Source organism: Myripristis murdjan, chromosome 22 (genome assembly GCF_902150065.1).
Source record: "Myripristis murdjan chromosome 22, fMyrMur1.1, whole genome shotgun sequence".
NCBI classification, from domain to species: Eukaryota; Metazoa; Chordata; class Actinopteri; order Holocentriformes; family Holocentridae; genus Myripristis; species Myripristis murdjan.
The window spans coordinates 16739157-16759841 of NC_044001.1; the positions used below are offsets into that span (position 1 = coordinate 16739157).

At 42.3% G+C, this 20685-nt stretch overlaps 4 protein-coding genes across 5 annotated transcripts; 2 read left to right on the plus strand and 2 right to left on the minus strand.

Moving 5' to 3' along the window:
• Positions 1–4156: 4156 nt before the first annotated feature.
• Positions 4157–7068, minus strand: prlh2r (prolactin releasing hormone 2 receptor). Its single transcript, XM_030044906.1, has 3 exons — positions 6999–7068; positions 4581–5503; positions 4157–4486 (listed from the first exon to the last, which is right to left on the minus strand). The coding sequence occupies exons 1-3, from the start codon at positions 7066–7068 to the stop codon at positions 4157–4159; spliced, it is 1323 nt and encodes a 440-aa protein (XP_029900766.1).
• Positions 7069–9165: 2097 nt separating this feature from the next.
• ccdc32 (coiled-coil domain containing 32) lies at positions 9166–11619 on the minus strand. Its single transcript, XM_030044223.1, has 4 exons — positions 11490–11619; positions 10930–11180; positions 10676–10829; positions 9166–10233 (listed from the first exon to the last, which is right to left on the minus strand). The coding sequence occupies exons 2-4, from the start codon at positions 11174–11176 to the stop codon at positions 10032–10034; spliced, it is 603 nt and encodes a 200-aa protein (XP_029900083.1). The 5' UTR covers positions 11177–11180; positions 11490–11619; the 3' UTR covers positions 9166–10031.
• Positions 11620–12722: 1103 nt separating this feature from the next.
• Positions 12723–15808, plus strand: pcmtl (l-isoaspartyl protein carboxyl methyltransferase, like). Of its 2 annotated transcripts, none has more exons than XM_030044222.1 (9): positions 12723–12844; positions 13040–13175; positions 13411–13515; positions 13669–13700; positions 13807–13911; positions 14046–14166; positions 14288–14373; positions 14631–14800; positions 15040–15808. In XM_030044222.1, the coding sequence occupies exons 2-9, from the start codon at positions 13058–13060 to the stop codon at positions 15050–15052; spliced, it is 750 nt and encodes a 249-aa protein (XP_029900082.1). In that variant the 5' UTR covers positions 12723–12844; positions 13040–13057; the 3' UTR covers positions 15053–15808. The 2 variants fall into 2 exon arrangements, with proteins under 2 accessions (XP_029900082.1, XP_029900081.1); XM_030044221.1 differs by having other exon boundaries at positions 15076–15808.
• A 578-nt stretch (positions 15809–16386) lies between these two features.
• On the plus strand, positions 16387–20555 carry rpusd2 (RNA pseudouridine synthase domain containing 2). The gene is made up of 3 exons (XM_030044220.1): positions 16387–17189; positions 17980–18276; positions 18808–20555. The coding sequence occupies exons 1-3, from the start codon at positions 16443–16445 to the stop codon at positions 19696–19698; spliced, it is 1935 nt and encodes a 644-aa protein (XP_029900080.1). The 5' UTR covers positions 16387–16442; the 3' UTR covers positions 19699–20555.
• Positions 20556–20685: the final 130 nt, after the last annotated feature.

The following is a 20685-nucleotide window of genomic DNA, read 5'->3' on the forward strand; positions in this document are numbered from 1 at the left end:
ACACGCTACATCAAAGGAGAAAAAAAGGAAAATAAACATTTCCTTCACAGTGAATGTCAATTTCCTTCCCACTTTTTGAAGGCCCACTAAACCCAGAGCCCTCGATGTAATTTATATATGTCATCTAATTTATTCACCTCTTCCCATCTCAGCTGATTATGGTCCTTCCTCCCTTTGTGTTGTGCTGCCAAGAACATGGCAAAACAAGAGTTCAAACCTCTTGAAAACAGAATGGAGAGGGGAAGTAAATCACGTACCATCAATAATCAAGGCTAATGAATATTTATAAGGGCTCTGGCACTACTCAATCATCCCTATGAGGTTGCAGATGACATGGGCAGGTATGTCATTTCCATGCTTAACGACCACCAAGTGTGGAATAAGAGTGTGCAAGTTGTACGTCACTCACCTCTCATGGATTATTTAGCCATAATGTATGTGCACGCATGCAGTGTGGCTTTTGTGTACATGTACACAAAAGCCACACTGACTTGCTTTGCCACTGTGTCCCCTCGGTATCTGGGTCACGTGGAGCAAATCTAAACTGCCCTTACATTACACTTCTGTTACACCAGAAAGCTGTGACATTAAGTCAATATGAGGCTGTTTTCTCTGCACATGACAGCAGTGTAAGTCACTGGAATCACTCAGTTTGCATTTTTTCCTAAACCTGCTAAGTGCAAAACAGCATCTTTGGCCCCGGGCAACTGGCAACCTGAGTATGAGGGTGATTCAGTAGAAATGAGATGTTTTTGTGTACCTGCAAGGTTTTTCTACTGACTGACTCACTCATTCCAATTTCAGCACAATTTCTAGTCTTCGCTAAGTCATTTGAAACTTTTGGCACGGGAGAGCCTCTGTGCCCTGTGTGCTGCAGCTTGTATCGAGGCTGCGTGAGTGATGTTTGTTGCAGAAAGTTTGGGATTGGTGTTGTTTTGCTGCAATACTGAGAGGAAAATGAAATATGCTGCAACATAGTCTGTGTTGATGCAAGGAATCTATAGTATCTAGAAGGCAATTTTGTGCTGTGTTACCTTCTTGAGACTCCTGGTTTAAGAGCCAGACCAAATGTTTTCTGATTTAGTTCAGATCACGCAGATATCCTGCTCCCGCTGCCCTTTTGGCTCCTGCAAAGAGCAGGAAACAATTAAGCTTTTACTAATCTGACATTTGAGACTGCCTTGTACTGGCGAAGCTCTGGCCAATTATTCTGTTTTTGACCTCTGCTCACAGTGTATTCTCCAGGTGAGGCTGCACTGTGACTCCGTGGGAGGTTTTTTTTTCCACAGCCTTGTGAGTCTAGGTGAGAGAAATGGAAGGATACAAGAGCGTGATGTGAGGACCTGCAAATGATTGTTTTTTCAGCTTCAAAGAGATAATATTATTCCTAGATCATTTCGTTTGTTGTTTGATTGTTTTGGTATTGCTGAACGATGACAGTAGAAATCCCATCACTGAAAATCTTTGAGTATTGTTCTCCATTGTGGCATCACTCCTGTTGTTTTGTACACTCCATGATGCCGGCCACAGCTGAACTGAGATGAGATTGTCTCCAGAACATTACAAATGCATGGAGTTCAAAGCAACGTCAGGACCCTCAGAAAGTAAGAGCCAGGCCCGATATTCCTCTTCTATTTACATACATACAACCTTTTAATATTTGGAGACAACTGACCACTCAAATTTGCATATCAAGACGCTGTTAAGCCTGACCAGCTGACCCTTTCATTTGCATTTTCATGAAGGATGTCCACAATGCAATCATGCATACAGTTCGAGGGAGGCATGAGACAGTGTAATATTATTATATGCATAAATAATCATTTGGACCATTCTGTGTTCAGTGGGCGCCAATAAGGATTCCCAAAGTTGACAGCAGTTCCACTTTTCAGATGTGATATTCAAGTCCGGGTTTATGATAATGACGGAAATCACAATTTTATATTTTAATAAGCAATCAAGAATATTAGTTTCATCTGTCAATAGCAATAATGCGTAACTCTAGCAACTGTAGGCAGTTGCTTATTTAATCACTTCCCTTTCCTTTGCTGAAACACAGTCTCCTTAATGTGCCATCATGGCCTAATCAACAACCCAACTTACCGACATGAGCAATGTTTCATTTAATCGTGCCTTGTCTTGTCTGACATATAATTATGGGCTTTTTGTGGATGCGGTGGGTGTATCTTATAGGCCTGGTGCATTAGTACTATCATTTGAAAATGACACAGAGCAGGGGAAAAGAAAAACCTTCCTCAGCTAAAAGTCTCCTTTACACTTTACACTTAAATTGCTCTGAATAAGACCACTAAACAGCTAAAACGGTAATTGTCTAAGAGCATCCATCCTGGCAGACATTATCTGTATGACAGACAGAGACCAAGAAAGGAGAGAGACATTAAAATAGAGACATGGAAGAAAGTTGAAAATTGGATACATTATGTAGCTTTTTATGGAAAATTTGATCAGAAATCCATCTTGTTAACTTGTTATTGAATAAACTGACGTCTGTGCACATTAACTAAAAAAAGCAGTAACTGTAACTATGCATTAAATTATCAGTAAATTAGAGTTTCATTTTCTCTGCTGCAGTTTTCCATTAATGGTACTGCATTTTCACGGGATCTTGGTATATGTCACATGTTTCAAATAACTGTTAACAGCTTCTTTTTTTTTTAATCAGAATTGTTATCGATCAACTGCAAGCTAATGAATAATAACAATATCTCATTTTTTACCCATACCACCTCCCATGCAGGATCCTGTCCCACGTTTCAACTGTAACTGCTGCAGCTCACTTGATCCCAAAGGTGAGAGGGAGAGAGAGAGAGAGAGAGAGAGAGAGAGAGAGAGAGAGAGAGAGAGAGAACATTGTACTTCTGCAAGCCAAGTGCACCTTTGGTGACATCAAATTTATGTAAATGTTTGCATAAATGTTTAAATTTTTGAACATTTGTAGCTGTCAGCCGAAGTTTGCATCTTAAAGAACTGTCCTAAACAATTATTTTCTCGCTGGTTTTTAAGTGTTATACTTTCTTTTGATATTTAAATTCAATACAAGTTAACTTGCCGTCATTTGCATTTGCTGAGCACATAATCATTACTGTTATTCTGGAGAAGGTAGGTGGCCACATGGTGTAGAGCTTCTTCTATTTATTTAATTTTGTCTCCAGATGATTTGCTATTTACTATTGTTGTATAGCTCGGTAAAAAATAAGCATTCTGTTGATTTTCACTCCCTGTGTGATAACAGTTGACATTTAAACACGAGACTTTTGTTTTCCTCAAATGTCACAGCTGCAGCAGGTAGTGTGAAAAGCATTCAGTGACTCTCAAAAGGCCAGGCTGAAATAAGAGATATTCATTCATTCATTCATTCATTATCACAGAAGCCACAGAGGTTGCTCTTTCATCCACACTGAAAGGACTGCAGAGGGAAGATGTTTCAAATAAAACTGTTTATTGAAATTCAGGGGAAAAAATACCCAAAAGAGGCAAAAAATACCCAATAAGCCAATTATGTCTATACCATTACTTGCCATACAATCCTAAAATACTATCACGGTAAAAAAAAAAAAAAAAAAAAAAAACAGCACATTTTCATTTTCCATAAAAAACAGCACATTTTCATTTTCCGTATGACAATATTCATTTTTATACTCAACATTATGATATTGATTAACAGTACACATGACATCAAGATGATATATTTTAATAAATAGAACATGATCAAGACTGAGAAGGAAATAATTACAATAACATCCATAACATATAGTATATTATAAGAGCAAAATCACTATTGTAAGTATATTTTTAAGGGTTATTAACACAAGGATAATTTTGCACAAAACACGAAATAATTTAGTGGCAGAAACAGGCAATTACTGTACATTATTACGCAAATAAATACACTAATTTATAGTAGGCAGATGGGAATAGCGGTTTTACACCTGCATAAATTCAGCCAAAGACGTGTGAATGATGTATGAAAATCTTTTAAACCCATTTGGGCGAGTTATGTTGTTTTTGAAATTAATTCTCCTTTCACTCCATCTGTTATTATCATCTGCCAAATAACGCGCTCATGGATTATCAAGACTGTCCTGAAATTTTTGGTGAGGGAGGGGCGTGTCACAAGTTGACTGAACGTGAAGAGTCAGTAGCCGCCTTGAGGGATATTGGTATTATTATTCTCAGCTGCACTGTGTGTAGCCGCCTGAGCGGAGGAGACGGGAGGGCGTGGCAGTCTGTGCGACACTGTCAGCACACATGACCCTTGACCCCTCTCTCTTCCTTTTCCTCTCCGCCAGGACAGAAAGTGATGACACAGGTAGGACAGGAACTTGTCGTGCAGCGAGGCGTAGATGAAGGGGTTGTAGCAGGTGGAGCTCATGGCGAACAGGTGACTCGACACCTGGATGACGTTCACGTAGTTCTTCCCCAGGATGGCGAAGTCTGTGTCCAGGTCTCGGATCAGATTCACCACCTGGAAAGTTCTTATATGTTAAAATCCATCAACAACACTCATTTATTGCTTCAACAGTTCATTTTAACCATTCTCTCCATCCATTCATCTGTACCTGTATGGGGAGCCAGGAGAAGGCGAAACAGAGCACAGACACCAGCAGCACATAGAAGGTCTTCCTCCTCCTCCTGCCCCAGGCGGCCCGGGCAGACCTCAGAGCTGAAGATGGCATCAGGTCCGATTTGGTCCTCTGTCTCAGCTGGTAGGAAATGGCGCAGTGGGAGACAGAGACAGCTGCCAGTGGGACAAAGTAGGAGAAGAAAAGGATGAAGCAGGAGTAGATGAGGCGGCCTCGCTCCTGTCCCTGCCAGAACTCCTCACACACGGCCATCTGTAGGCCCGCAGCCTGCAGGTCCAGGTAGACGGTGTGCAGCGCTGTGGGTGTGGACAGAGCCAGAGACGACAGCCAGATCAGGGCCACCAGACCCCAGCAGAACTGGCAACCCGCTCTCTTGCGAATGGGATAGGCCACAACGATGTAGCGGTCCACTGCGATGGCCATGAGGGACAGGACGGCTGCGTAGACGGCTGCAGACTGCATGATGGTGACAAAGTGACACATAAAGCATCCAAATATCCATCCGCGCTTGTCGAAGGCGTAGGAGGCTGTTAACGGGACGCAGAAGACGCACATGACCAGGTCGACCAGTGCCAGGTTGCCGATGAGGAAGTTGGTGGTGTTGTGTCTCTTCTTGTTGAGCGAGATGAGCAAGAGCAGGAGCAGATTGCCACAGCAGGCAATCAGCACCACAGCAGAGTAGAGAGGGATGAAGAGGAGCTTGAGGTCAAACAGAAGATCGAGTCCAGAAAAGGAAGAGGCTAAGAACGGGGAGGCCGAGAGCAGGGAGTGAGAGGAGTTAAAGGAGGAAGAGAAGGAGGATGAGGCAGAAGAGTCAGATGCTGACGGAGAGGAAGATGAAGCTGGAACAGGAGGTGAATTCTCCCAGGAACGGTTCAGAGACAAGCCCCAGTCCATGGCTGCAGACAAAACAAGACAGACAGAACATCAGCATTATTCAGAATTTAAATAATGAAAATACAATAGCAAGATCGTGTTTTGCAGCTTATTATGAAATTACTTAGAGGTTTAAATTCTCGTTTCACTTCCTCTCAGTAATTACCAACACACGTGCATGCTGCCGCCTCGATAACAAGGCCACATGCGCCTCAGCACAACCAATTATCAACACTGATCATGACGACAAAGCATGATAAAAAACAGAGGGAAGGAGCACTGAGTCACATTTAAACAATCTAATTAATCCTCAAAACTTCCCGTCTTTATCATCAGTTTGGCCAAGGCTTGTGCAGTGCGTCTTTCTCCTCCCACACCGTAACATTAATCCCTCTTTCTCCTCTTTCATCTTCCTCATATTCCCCACAACATCTGACTCGAATCTCTCTCTGCCTCTCCTAAAGGGAAATTTCCCCGCTGCCTTTACATTTCTCATCTCGTTCACTTTCTTTGCCTCTCATCCTTTTTTCCTCTTAACAGCCACTAATCATCTAAGCTTCTCTTTTGGTTCGGCTTCCTCTCTTTCACCAATAATGACGACCTAAAAATCATGAGGACCGTGACTACTTCTCACCAGGATACTGCTCAATCTGTAGTGGCTGTGCATTTACGGCCACTTGATCATGAAATGATCAAATGGCAAACAAGATTATAGATATTGATATCACTATTATTTTTTTTCTAGATTTTGCCATTCTGACTCAAAACAGCTGCTTGTCTCCTCTGGCTGCAGCTGAGGAAAAACACACTCAGATACAAGCAAGACAGTGCGTGAGTGAGTGATTGCTTGCATGGCTTTATATATATATATATATATATATATATATAAATCTGTAAAATAAAATGAAAACAACATACTGCAGAAGCCATGTTCAAAGCTAAATCAGAGGGATTCATAAAAGCATAAATAATGCTGATATTACCAATTTTTCATATTTAGTTTGACGGGAAAAGAGAAATTTATCATATCTACAAGCCAATATTAAAAGAGTAATTTTTAAACCGTCTTTTAAATTATTGCTTAATAGATTACCCGAAATCCAATACTGGAAATTCAAAGAAATGAGGTAGCTGCTTCATTACATGGTAATTGATCCATTAAGAACCCTCTCTGGCCTGATGCTGTGTATGAATAAGTGCTTATTAATGACCTGCTCTGCTTCAGCAGGACCTCCTGAGCATAACATTTGCCTTAATGTTATTTCCACCATAAAATTGCCTTCAATTTAGGTTTTATCTCTACCAGAAGATTTTTTTTATAAATCATGATGAAGCCAGATCACCAGAAAAGAGGTATAGTGAGAATTTTCCCCACTACTGAATAATTACTGCTTCATTGACCTGATAGAAGTCTAATAAATGCATGCAGTATTGATTGGTAGCTATTACAGGCATATGTGGAAATTTCACATGCAAGAGATGAAAGGAAAGAGTACCTCTTGTGATCGGAGAACTTGCCAGCAGAAATGTCCACCACCTGAGCCTGTGCTCTCTGCCCGCTGAGTCCAGAGTTGTTCTGCTGTGGCATGGCTCTCTGCTGCCTGCAGCCCCTGAGCCTGAGCTGATGGAAAACAGATGAAGGACTGAAGAGGTGTGCTCTCTCTCTGACAGCAGTTCATTCAAGTGAGCCACCTCCACAACAGTGGAAATAACACATGTCGGTTTTTTCTTCATCTCACTCAGCTCAATCCATCCATAACAACCAATTACTATAATATCCTATAATATTCCCACTGGGACTTTAAGTGTGTCAGCTGATTAATAAACTGTAAATTTATGGTGACTTTGTCTTATTTATTTATTTAATGCGATATCACTATAATATTCCTGCTGGAGCTTTTTGTGTGCCTCCAGTAATATATTTAGTGACCTTGCTGGCTTTACTTTAATATTCCAGTGGGACTTCCAGTTTTGCTGTGATGTTTATTATACATCCTGGAGGTTTCACAGGATTGCCACAGATCGCTTCAGGTGGATTTTCCTCATTACCACCTTCCTGTGAGAGAGGATCCGCTGGGGACGTGTGGCAGTCAAATTCTTTCAGACCTCATGCAGTTTCTCTGCATGACGTCCCAGCCCCCCTCGCCCCCCACCAGCACCGCCACCACCCTCTCTCTCTCTCTCACCTTTCAATACCTTAGGACACTGACTGAAATATTAATAGGAGCCTAAGCAGCATTCTGCAAATTTAATTAGGCAAAGTTTTTTTTAATCTATATCTAGATCTAGATCTAGATATAGATCTAGATATGTCGTGATTAACTAGACAATGCCATACACTTCAAAGGGTCAGTGGAAATAAGGCGTTGCTGCTCTCAGCTGTTTTTCTTTTCTTTTCTTTTCTTTTTCCCTTTGTACTTTACTTCAATTTTGAGGTACTGATACTTTGAGTATTTCCATTTTGTGATTCCTTATACATTGATAGCACTAAACATTGTACTTTTCTGTGTTTTTCTAATGACTGTACTAATTTATTTGCAGAATAAGCTTTGACAAGCAAAATATGATGCATTGTTGGAGCTGAACCTGCCAAAAGCATGTAGATCAGTTACAGCTACAGCATTGAAATACCTCTCACAAGTTATCACATCAATAATTTCACTCTCTTAAAGTAATCATTGTCCCTACTACACGTTCACTTGGTAATATTTTGAATGTAGGACTTTACTTTTAATGGAAAGATTTTTTTTTTCATTATGCTGCTGATGCATTTACTTCATCAGGTGATGGACTATTATGTAACTGAGAGCAGTAAAACTCATGGTCAGTGAAGTCATCTTTACTTTCCTCACTTTCAAACTTGCCAAATCAAAGTTTTTCTTAACATGTTGTGGACTGCCTAAGGCCACCCCCAAGCACCACTAGAGGTCCCAGGAGCCCAGTTTGAGAACCTCTGAGTTAACTGAGGGGTGTATCTATCTTATCTATATGGAGTGTAGCTCCTTATGGACTTAACCCCTTAAACTCTGATTTTCCCTCAAATTTCCCCAGCAGTAGATTCAAAATTGTTAAAAATACTTTTTTCCCATATTGTAGGCCTATATTATACATATATTATGTCTTTGCTGGTTGCAATGGTTGACTGAAGCTGCGTAACACTTACACTGCATGAAATATTCAAACCCAGGATGCCATTGTTTTATGGCTGCATCACTCCATCAATTGGAAAATATTAAGATGCTTTGTGCATCCGTTTTTGCACATTTTTCTGTGATTGAGCAGGACATATTTTATATCTTTGGAAACATTGGGATCTCCAATAGAGTTTAACAAAGACTTCTGTGGGTTTGAACAAAGCTCAGTGGGATGGCAATGACAAAAGCCACCTGTGGGTAGAGCAGCTGGAGAGGTTAATTTAGCAGTCTACAGAGAAATTAGTCATTTTGGCTCTCTACTGCAACCTAAACATAGATGGAAATTTACACCACATGGGAGTATGCTGCTAAATTGGGAATAATTACACACACACACACACACACACACACACACACACACACACACACACACTTAAGTGGTTATTAATGTACCTGTGTGTTGGAAACCTCAACTACACTTAAACTGCACTACAGTGAATTGGCTAACTATAACAACGCCCTTGTTTCAGTTTAAGTGGAGACAATTCAGCTGAATCAAAGATCTATTTTATTGAGCAACGGGTAAAATGTCATGTGTAAAATAAACATGTCAAAAATAAGAATATCACATAATATATTACATTATTTTCAGTAATATATCAATATCATTTCCATTCTAAATACCACCATAAAAAAAAGTACAAGCACATTATTTCTAACACAGATGCCCCGCTGGACCTGCTGGTGGCGCTAGAGGGAAGGTCATGAGGTCATCCAAATCCCAGGATTCATCCTCTAGCAAACATGTATGTTGTCACAAAATCTTATGGCGATCCACCCAATTGGTTTGGAGATGCGCCCCTCTGGACCGAACTGCTGACTGATCGACACATTGACGTTAGAGGCCCTCGTCCCAGCGGGGCAACAATACAGTGTTTGTGTTGAATAATGCATTGATTATGGCTCTAAGTCTATATTTTACAACATGATACTGTATATGGTCCTTCATTAAAAACAGAAGATGTGTACAAGGCGGAGAACTAGTCACAACGTTACACACAGCGCAGGAGCTACTAGACAGCACAGGCACTAATTTTGATATTACAGAGCAAACATGTCAAGTTGTAAATTCTGTATTATGCTGAAAATGTACACAGTGACACTGTTAACGACAGAAAGAAAGACAGAGAGAAAGAAAGAAAGAGAAAAGTCAGCACTGAACAGATGCGACTGACTGAGAAAGGAGTTAACACTCAGTTGCTCGGGGATACGAGGGATGATGACAGGCTGTAATTGCATCTTTCGCCACTGCAGACAAAAGCTTTGGCCAAACAACTGATATTACATAACGTGGCTCGAAATGAGCATTTTGTAACACTCCAAATAAGTTCCTTGTTATTTGTTACTATAATTAACCTCATTTCTCCGGACTGTGAGTGTCATCCTCTTCGCTCTGCTGTGTCTCTGCCTCTGTTTCCTTTCCATTTAGTGTTGGCTCGGGGACGGCGGTGCTGTCAGCTGCTTCCTTATTCTGAGACGGCCTCAGGAGGTATTCCAGCTCCTCCGCACTGATGGCCACCTTCTCAGGGATTAGCCACCTCTTGAAATGTTCAAGGGCACTGAAAAGTAAAGTAAATAAACAAGAAGCCAAGGGTGTGAAGATGAGGAGAGGTCTCTCGGAAACTAATTAAAAATTTAGCCCTGCATTTAACATCAACATTCAATCAAAATTTCCTGTTTTTGAGTGAACAAATATTTGAAAGCGTGAACATACCGACTCCTGGTAAACTTGCAATGCACAATGTAAAATCATTCTCTACTCTACAAAAGAAAACAAGCTACTTTGCTCCACATCTGCTACATAAAAAATATAAAGTGGGTTGGCAGGATGTAGTCTTTTAATTGTGTAGTGGTTGGCAGAGTAGGTAGTAGATGGAAGAGATAGAGGCATGACGTCTTTACCAGGCAGGACTTGCAAGTTTACCAGACCATTCATCAGCCAGGATTTAAACCTTTCCCTCTCGCCTTTAGTGTCTGACATAAGAGCCAAACGCATCCCACCTCTCGTCCATATCGCTGCCTTGGAAAAGCTCCGAGGTCTGGACATCGTGCAAGAATCGGTCCCAGCATTCCTTCTTGGCTTGAGACAAGGAGCGCAGCATCTCCCTGGAGGTCACATCACCGGACTGGCCCTTCAGCTTCTTCAGACGGTTCTCTGAGAAATGTAGTAAAGAGATAATGATCAGGTGAATGGATGGACAGAAAGATATAGGCGCAGTGGGGTGTAGACAGATGTCAGGGGGGCAGATCATTACCTAAACTGGCTATATAGATCTCAGAGTCCTCCATGGGCTCCCACTTGGCGCTGGAGGAGCCTGCAGACGTCCCGTTGGACTGTCCATTGCTCTGCACTCCGACTTGTGCCGCTGGCTGGAAGGAGTCTGTGAACTGAGGCTTGTTTTCTTGAGCTGCCTCCTCTTGCACTTGTGGCAAACCGGAGCAGATCTCAGTCCACAGCTCCCCACTGGTCCGGACCTCCTGATGCTCAAACTCGTCAATCATGTTGCTGCAATCATTCACCGGGTTAACAGAGACAACAGCGTCAATTACACTGCGCTCGTCTGCTTTGAACAACGTGAAAAACTAGGACAGCTTCACGACTTCACCGGATAAAACACAGCAAAGTAAATAGAGTGAAAGTCAGTGCTAGACAGTGGAAATTACTTTAGACCGAAAGCAGTCCAACTCAGGTTAACGTTAAATCAAGCTAGCTTTGCCAGTTACCTTAGCTAACACTGTGGCTAACCCACAAACGTTTAACTTCAAACCAAATCGTCACTAAAGTCATGTGCAACAGTTTTATCTGACATCTTACCTTAATGAAAAGGTGAGAATGTTGTTTTGTTGACGTATCAAGTTATGAAAGACCCAAAACTCCCCTCACTAGCTGTGAGTCTCCATATTCCCTGCCAAACCACAGATAGCCGACTTCCTTATTTTGAGTCATGTGATTGGCTAAAGTAACTGTCCGTCAAACTTCTCTGCGATATTATTGGACGGCTGCATTTCTATTTGTTAAAGCCCACATGTTACTGGCCAGATACTGTGAGAGGACCAGGACCTTTTTTTTTTTTTTTTTTTTTAATTCAACACACGTTGATGAACATACAAATTCATACAGGACATATGCAAACAATGCATCACAATATCAACGTTAATAAAATAAAGAAAAATAATAATAATAATAATAAATAAATGAGGCACAAAATATGTACAGAAATGTATAAGTGACCACACACAGGATACACAGGAGCGAAGACCTCACATAAGACGCATGAATTAAAATAACAAGAAACGGAATATATCTCCACAAATCTTTCTTGCTTTTTTTCCCACAAGACTAGGTTTTTAAATAGTAAGAAAAATTATTTGAATTCATTGAATTGAAGTCGCTGAATGACACTGAATTCATTTATAAACCAAGTTAAGGAAGGCTTGCGATTCCTCCACTTAGTTTGTCCTTTTTTACTGAACATAATTATGAACATACAAACACTCACAAAGGACACATACAAACCATGCATCAAACTCCAAGTTACTAAACTAAAGAAAAAATGAGGAAACAAATTGAAGTATGGAGGTTTTGCACTCTAAAGGCGGAGAAACAAAAAAACACAAGGAGCAAAGGCACAGAAGCATAAATCAAAGCAACAAAAATCGGGATTTATCCCTACATAACTTTCATGCGATTTTTTTTTTTATTATTATTATTATTTTTTTTTTTTTTTTGAGTGAGTGAGTGAGTGATAAAAAATATAATCATTAATAATCCAATCAAAGGAAGATTGCTATTTCCCACTCACAACACTGAATATGATATTTACCCATAAGAATAATTAAATTAATCAAATCTGAAACTGAAGCACCAAGATTATCTGAATAAAAAAAATATATGTGAAATATAAAACTGCGGGACGCCGTCAGTTTTAAATTATAGACAGTTTTTAATATCTAATCAAAGTTTCCCGCACATGGAGCATGATAAAGATTGTCCCTCATACGCACGGATATTAAACACGTCGCTCACACCACGAACTGCAACCTGATCCCGACCTGCGGGGGGCAGCAATGAGCCTCGGGGCATCTGACCTGCCGGAAATTCATGAGAAGAAGAAGAAGAGCAAGTTTGCCCCGTCCCTGCTGGGAGCTCAGTGGTGGTTCAATACCAAGGTAAACAAGCTGTGCTGACCTGACGTTGTGTTTGTTTCGTGACAACATTATCTGTTTTATTAACTATTAACAACAGTGCCAGCTCGTCCCGCCTGTGTGTGTGTGAGTGCGTGAGTGTGTGTGATGTTAACGTTAGCTAGCTTAGCTCACACTGTCCTCGGTCACACGGTGCTGCTGACCGTCCCGTCTTTGCAGGAGGATCCTCGGTAGGAGATGCGAGCGGTGTTCCGGCTGGCAGTCGTGGCAGTCCCTATGGGTGTGCTGCTGTCCCGGACCATGGCGTGGATGTCCAGCGGCAAAACACATCCAGAGCTCATCAGCCGGCTCAGGGGTACAGTAACCTGCTGTCAGGGACTTTAACTACCAATCCCATTTTGCACAACAGGTTTCATCAACTCAGAGTCTAGGCTACACCGTCATTCTCATTTGTTTTCCTTCAGAAAGTACGCATTCGGTCATGCATTCAGATGCAATGAATTCAGTGTTTGTCTATGCAGATTTTAACCTGCACTATTTCCATTTAAGCCACCTCAGTTAGTCTTAGTGATCCCTCTTTTTGACTTCAGATCATGGGGTGATCCGCAGCGACAGAGTGTTTGAGGCCATGCTGGCTACAGACAGAGGGCTTTACTCTAGAGATTACCCCTACGCAGACTCTCCTCAGTCCATAGGTAACCATGTCAGTCCCACACATGTATGCTTGCCAATATACGAATGCAGCAACACTAATGTAGAGTAATGCTAGTTTTTTTTTTTGTTTTTGTTCAGCTGTTCAGTTAGCACAGTAGAAGTGACAGATGTGCCTTGTTTACCTCTCATCACAGGCTACAGAGCTACGATCAGCGCGCCACACATGGTGAGTAACATCTCACAGACTGGACTGGACACAGATACAGATATTGTGAGGACTATTTACTTGCCGTATGAGCACATTCTGTACACTTGATGTTCTGTCTCGACAGCACGCTCATGCTCTCGAGGTGCTGAGTGACAAGCTGATTGAAGGGGCGTCGGCCCTTGATGTGGGCTCAGGGAGTGGCTACCTTACTGCCTGCTTTGCAAGGATGGTATGTTCTGTCGTCCTTTGGTGCTTTTTATAATAAACACGTCAATGACGCGATATTTCCTCACATTACATGGCATCTGACAAAGCTGGCGCACAAATAGTTGATCAAGTGCTGCATTTCTTTCTCGTGCGCAGGTCGGGCCCAGTGGTAAAGTGGTTGGCATTGAACATATTGATGAATTGGTTCAAAGGTCAGTGAAGAATGTGCAGTCTGATGACCCGGAGCTGCTCTCATCTGGACGCATCAAACTTGTAGGTGAGTCAGGTGACGCCAGACTGAATATGGATGGACGACTGCTCTGGTTTTCATAATAATACAGTATTAGTGATAATATCAAGCACAATGATTTAAAAGTCATGCCTACTTCTTTCTACAGTGGGGGATGGAAGGCTTGGCTACCCCGATGGAGCACCGTACGATGCCATTCATGTTGGTGCAGCCGCGGCTACAATTCCCAAGGCTGTAAGGAGGACATGCACGTTTTGTACTTTCATATAAAGAGAATAGCACGTGTAATCATGGGATGCTTTCCCTCATACAAAACAGATGAAAAATAGTTTGTAAGAAATGGTTTTCTCAGATGCTCCTAACATGAAATCTGATGGCGCCCACATAAAGAGGCGTGAAGTGTCTCTCATGCCTGGCAGAATGAGCCGAATTTTGCCTTCACGTTTAACTCATGCAGTCTTTTCTCTCCTTGCCCGGCGGTACCGTGGAAGCTCCTGGAGCAGCTGAAGCCGGGCGGGCGGCTGGTGCTGCCGGTGGGTCCGGACGGCGGCAGCCAGGTCCTCGAGCAGTACGACAGGCAAAGTGACGGCACCTTTCTCAAGAAGGCGTTGATGGGAGTGGTGTATGTTCCCCTGACTGACAAGAGGCACCAGTGGCCCGGGTATCACTCACAGACATCCAGCTTATGTAGTTCATTTGAAAGAAAACACACTCTAGTTTTTATTTGATGTTGTAAATCTGTGTTTTTGCGCACTATTCCTCGATCAGGATCTTGTTGTGGTCTTTAGCTCAGATGTGCAGGCAGCCTCTGTCAGCTGCATTGCAGTCATGAGGGGCGTCCACGTTTGTCCTGTAGCTTTTCCCTGATGATCGCCCCACTGTGTCCCTCTCTCTCCCCAGAGAAGAGCTCTGACTGCAGTGTGGTTGCCCCTGCAGGAGGTGGCGCTGGTGCTGCAGCTCCGGGGTCTCGTAACGCTCCTTCGTGTTTTTTCACAAAGCTCCAGTCTCATGGCCACCTGCTCTGCTGGCCTGTCACCTAGCAACGTGCAAGGAGAGTCTTGCCCTCTTTGCCTGAGCGGCTCGTCCTCCTGTAGCGCTGAGAGAGCAAGCGACTGACCAGCAGCCTAACACTGGACTGCCTCCTCATGCCTATTTACCCAGAATGCAGCGAGTGAGAAGCAGAGAGAGCGGGACAGTGGATGATGTGTTCAGGGTCACTGCAGTGAGTCACAGCATTTTGCACTGGGAGGTTTTTTCAGCTGAGCAGTGACAACATCACATTCAACGGCTTGTATTCTTGCTTTCGGGTGTTTGTGGAAAACTCTGAATGTGAAATTAGAACTGTGTGTGTAATCTCATAGGAATGATTTGATTCTGAATGCAGGTAAACCAACCCTGTGTGCAAGCCAGGGGATTTTAATAAAAGTTCCTCAAATCAACTCAACTACTAATTCAAACGACTAAATCAACAAAACTAATTTCTGTTTTGTGTCGTGTAAGACTTGCTGCTTGTTTTGCTTTGTATAGTGAGTGTGTGTGTCCCCAGTCACACCCAGTAGAGCAGGAGGACAAGTATCGCAAATTGATCTGAGAATTAAAAGTTTTGTAACCATACAGTGTAAATTGCCTGTACACTAATCAGATTTACTAATAAAACCTAAGAAATGTTTGTGTGTTTTTTGGGTGAGCATTTTTTAAATTATAATATAATTATAATATATATTTAGAATCTACCAGGGACAGTTAAAAATGAACAAAGAAAGAAAGACAGGAGAAAAACAAAAATATTCCAGTAAAGAAAAAAATAATTTTGTTTTTGTGATGACAATATTTTCTATAAAATTATTATTATTATTATTATTATTATTATCGTAAAAATTCAAGCAAGAATCTGGTCAGATTAATCTTAGAATTAATTACATTATTATTTTTGGCTAAATTTTATATCCTCTGGTATAAAAAAAAAAAAAAAAAAACTCCTTTTCCATTTTTAAACTTTCTGATTTTAAAGCATATTTTTACTGATTAGACATTTCAGATTTACTCCAGTTTTTTTTATTCCCTACATTTTATTTGTTGTTCACTGTAATTCTTTGTCATTTATTTTTTATAGGGAATTACATTAACAGCAACTTTCCTAATGAAAACGTGTGTAATCTTTATACTTCATGTATTTGACATGAATTTAATTCAATAAAAGAGATGAGAAAAAGAAAAATCTCTGCTCTAAAAGTGGCGGAACTACGGCACACGTCATCACTGGGCGCCACGTCGAGAAGGACCTCCAGTTGATACGGAGAGCGATGCACGTGAGTGTGTCAGTGAGGGGTTTTAGGATCTATACTTTACTATTTTCGGGTCAAACAGGGATTTTAAAGACCACACTGGACAAAACGCACACCTTGCTCTGTAAGTGGGTCAAAGGTAACTCTGAAAGCAGCTGGTCTCTCCGCCGCAGTGCCCGCAGCCCTGCCTGTCCTCCGCCGCCACAGTCCAGCAGTGAGCGGCGTGTCACCTGTGAAGTAACACAAAACCAGCAGCCGGTGGTCGGTGGTCGCACCCGGTGTCACCTGTCTGGTCCGCGGCTCCTGCAGGGCGGCGCGGCGGCGATGGAAGAGGAGGCGGCGGGCAGCAGCGGCTCTGCGGCGGCGGCACAGGAGGCGACAGGGACGGCCAAGCGCAAGAGCGACGAGACGGAGGAGCCCGAGAGAAGCGGCCGAGGGAAGAGACGAAGAGGAGCCGGGGGGAAGAAACTCCGCCCGGGCGAGAGGTACATCCCCCCTCCCCAGAAGAGGAACCCGGGGGTCAGCTTCAGCCAGGAGCACTTCGACGAGACGTCCTACTACTTCGAGGGCGGCCTCCGCAAAGTGCACCCGTACTACTTTGACTTTAAAACCTACTGCAAGGGCCGGTGGATCGGGAAGAGCCTCCTGGAGGTGTTCAAGAGCGAGTTCAGAGCCGAGTCCATAGAGTACTACCAGAGCGCTGCCAGAGAGGGCCGCATCCGGCTGAACGAGACGCCGGTGGAGGATCTGTCGGTCGTGCTCAGGGTCAGTGTCACCACCTCCAGACGCCTGGCTCAGTGTGAAACACCCAGATCCTTTTACTGTCGAAGAAAAACTTGCAGCATCAATCAGAATCTAATATACTTTATTGATCCTCGACGGCAAATTGAGTCAGTTGCAGTTGCTCAAATTCTCTAAAGCAGAATTAAATTGTTAGAAATATATATATATATATATATATATATATATATATATATATATATATATATATATATATATATATATATAAAAGACATATGTATGTGTGTGTGCATTATGTCTAACTTGTGCCTTAATCCTGCAAAATATTACAAGAGTAAATACAGAAATAAGAATTTGAGTATATGTATGGATCAAAATGGGTAAAACACTCCACTGAAGTTGTGAAGTCAGAATTTCACTGAAGTAGAAGTACAGAGGTGTTAACAGGAAAATGTAGACCACTTAAGAATGAAAAATAAAAGTAGCTCATCCATTGACTGTCAGGTTATCAACACACTGGCCTGTAAGATGTATTTTAATGTGGGTCTAACAGTGCATCATTTTGTGAGCTTATTTTGAAAAGTAACTTGTAATTACACTTGTCATAAATGTAGTTGAGTAAAAAGTAGTGTTTCCCACTGAAATGTAGTGTGTTACAAGTTTTAAAAAAATAGAAACTACTTCAGTATCACACTCAAGTGCAGTTCTTGAATATATTTAAATACATTTTTGGTACAGTTTAGTCAGAGGATTAAAAAAAAATCACTATCCTTCAGTAAAACTGTGTTAAAACTCTTCATCTTTCTGTCTGCAGAATAATGACCATATGAGGAACACGGTGCACCGCCACGAGCCTCCTGTGGTGGGACGGCCCCTGCAGGTTCTGGTGGACGATGGGGAGGTGCTGGTGGTCAACAAGCCAGCCTCCATCCCGGTCCATCCCTGTGGCCGCTTCCGCCACAACACGGTGATCTTCATCCTGGGGAAGGAGCGGGGCATCTCCGAGCTTCATACGGTCCACAGGCTGGACAGACTCACCTCCGGGGTGCTGCTGTTCGCCAGGACGCTGGAGATGTCCAAGAAACTGGACCAGCTGGTGAGAGACAGACAGGTAAGTTCAGTACATTTGGCAAGCTTTCTATGAAAAAACAACTTATCATCTTGTCATCCCTCCAAATTGTGACCCCATGGATTTGTCCTCATTGCCCAAATTAAAATTTTCGTGGCAGGCTGGGGATGCCCACAGGAGGTGCTAGAATGAAACTTCATAGCAAAGTACAAACCACATCCTAAATGGCAGCAAGCAAACACTCTGTCCAGAGAAAGTTGGACTCACACATGTTAGATCTTTCATTGTTTTGGTGTCATTTGGCAGAAAACATCACTCACCCACTCATCTGATGAATATGAGCATGCTTTGTTCAGTTTATTGACATCATGGTGTGTGATTTCTGGGTATTAAAATAATTTTTTAAAAATTGTCATTTTTTTTGTCATTTTGGGACCACCAATACGCAAAGCTGCCTCGTACAGCTTTAACTTCTTTTGACTTTTTGCATAATGCATCTAAGTTTGTTTACTCTGTAGTCTTGTCTTCCTCAGTGAAGCGCTGTTCATTGTTGATGTTTGTCATTTTTATCAGCTTGAAAAGGAGTACGTGTGCCGAGTGGACGGGGAGTTCCCAGAGGGTGAGCTGATCTGCGAGGAGCCCATCCTGGTCGTCTCCTTTAAGATCGGCCTCTGTCGGGTTGACCCCAAGGGAAAGGAGTGCCGGACCGTCTTCCAGAGGCTTAGCTTCAATGGCACCACCAGCGTGGTCCGCTGCTTACCGCTCACCGGCCGCACACACCAAATCCGCGTCCACCTGCAGTACCTGGGCTTCCCCATCCTCCATGACCCAGTCTACGGGTCTGCAGCCTGGGGCCCTCAGAGGGGCAAGGGAGGACTGGTTGGGAAAAGTGATGAGGAGCTGCTGCAGGCTCTGGTAGAGGAGCATCGCTCCAAGGAGAGTCTACACCTGCTGGATATACCAGATGATGGGATTGGGCTTGTGCAAGAGGAAGGGAACACCGAGGCTGGGGCTTCTGGGAAAGAGGCAAAGATTGATAGTTTAGATGGCAGCTCTGAACCTGAAAGGAGTGGGGAAAGTTGTCAGACACAGAGAGGGTGCGATGGACACACAGACGTGGTTACCAAGGAGCAAAAAGATTGTAACGTGAGCTCAAGCAGCGATACACTGACTGAGGTGAGTCAAGGCACCAGCTGCACAGCGATCAACACCACTAAAGACCTAAACAGCAATAATAACTCACTTAAGTCAAATGGGAATCAAACAGAGGCAACAGACTCGTCTCAGCAGGTCCCTCCGGGGACCAGAGACCACCTGTGTAGCGAGTGTAAACTCGTACGACCAGACCCCACCGAGAGGGAGCTCATAATGTATCTCCATGCTTTACGCTACAAAGGACCAGATTTTGAATATTGCACAGAGCTGCCGGATTGGGCCAAAGACGACTGGACTGAAGTTGATTAGGATCCTAATGAACACTTTTGATGAACAAGGCATTCAGGCCACAGCTGCTGTGCATATTTATCAGAGGATCAGTCTGTGGCTAAAGTGATGTTGAATACTGAGTCACATATAGGACATTATTTGACTTATTTGACATCCTGAGAGAAGTTTTTACTTTTAGGCAACTTTGCTGTGATACGTTTCTTGTTGTGAATTTATTTGGAGATGGTAACAAGTGGCCCAGTTTAATAGATGATATTTAATTTGTTTTCACCAGAATGTAGGCTAACATGTATAAATATTTTTCCCCTTTATGTCGGTTTTGCCTTAAACATGAATGAACATGCAGTTTGATTCATTCTCATTTTACCTTTCAGACTCTGAATAACAGGAATATGGATTTATTTTAAAGTTGGATCATCCAGGCCTGTAATTTGTCAGTTCTGCAGCCATCATTTTAAGTGAAATAAAACCCAGTCTCAAGGAAAAATAAACAATTTGATTTATTACTTTCCACGTTTTCAAAAATTAACATTTCCAAGTAGATAATAGTGGTGGTGACCTTTTCATTTTTTTTCTGTTCATACAAAGCCTTTGATGAATTCGTTTCACTCATCTCTTCTAAGGCAGGATATTTTAATGAATGTTTTTAAGTGAAGGCTTATCTAAGAATTGTGATAATACAGTCAACTGCCAAAAGGAAACACTTCTTACAACAAGACAGCTTGGAAATAACCTTGCTCAGAGGCACGTTTGACATGAATCTATTCTTGTCAAGGTCATAGTGTTGAACCACCTTCACTGGATCAGCAAACACCTTTGTGTTTCATGTTACATCACATTTAAGACTATAAACACATCTCTTGAAACTTACATAATTTTACTGTTCTAAACGATGTGTCCTTTGCACCGAACACCCACACCCACACACACACACACACACACACACACAGTTAAAATTGTTTCAGCTAATGAAACAACTCGTTGCAAAGGTTTTGGCACATGCTG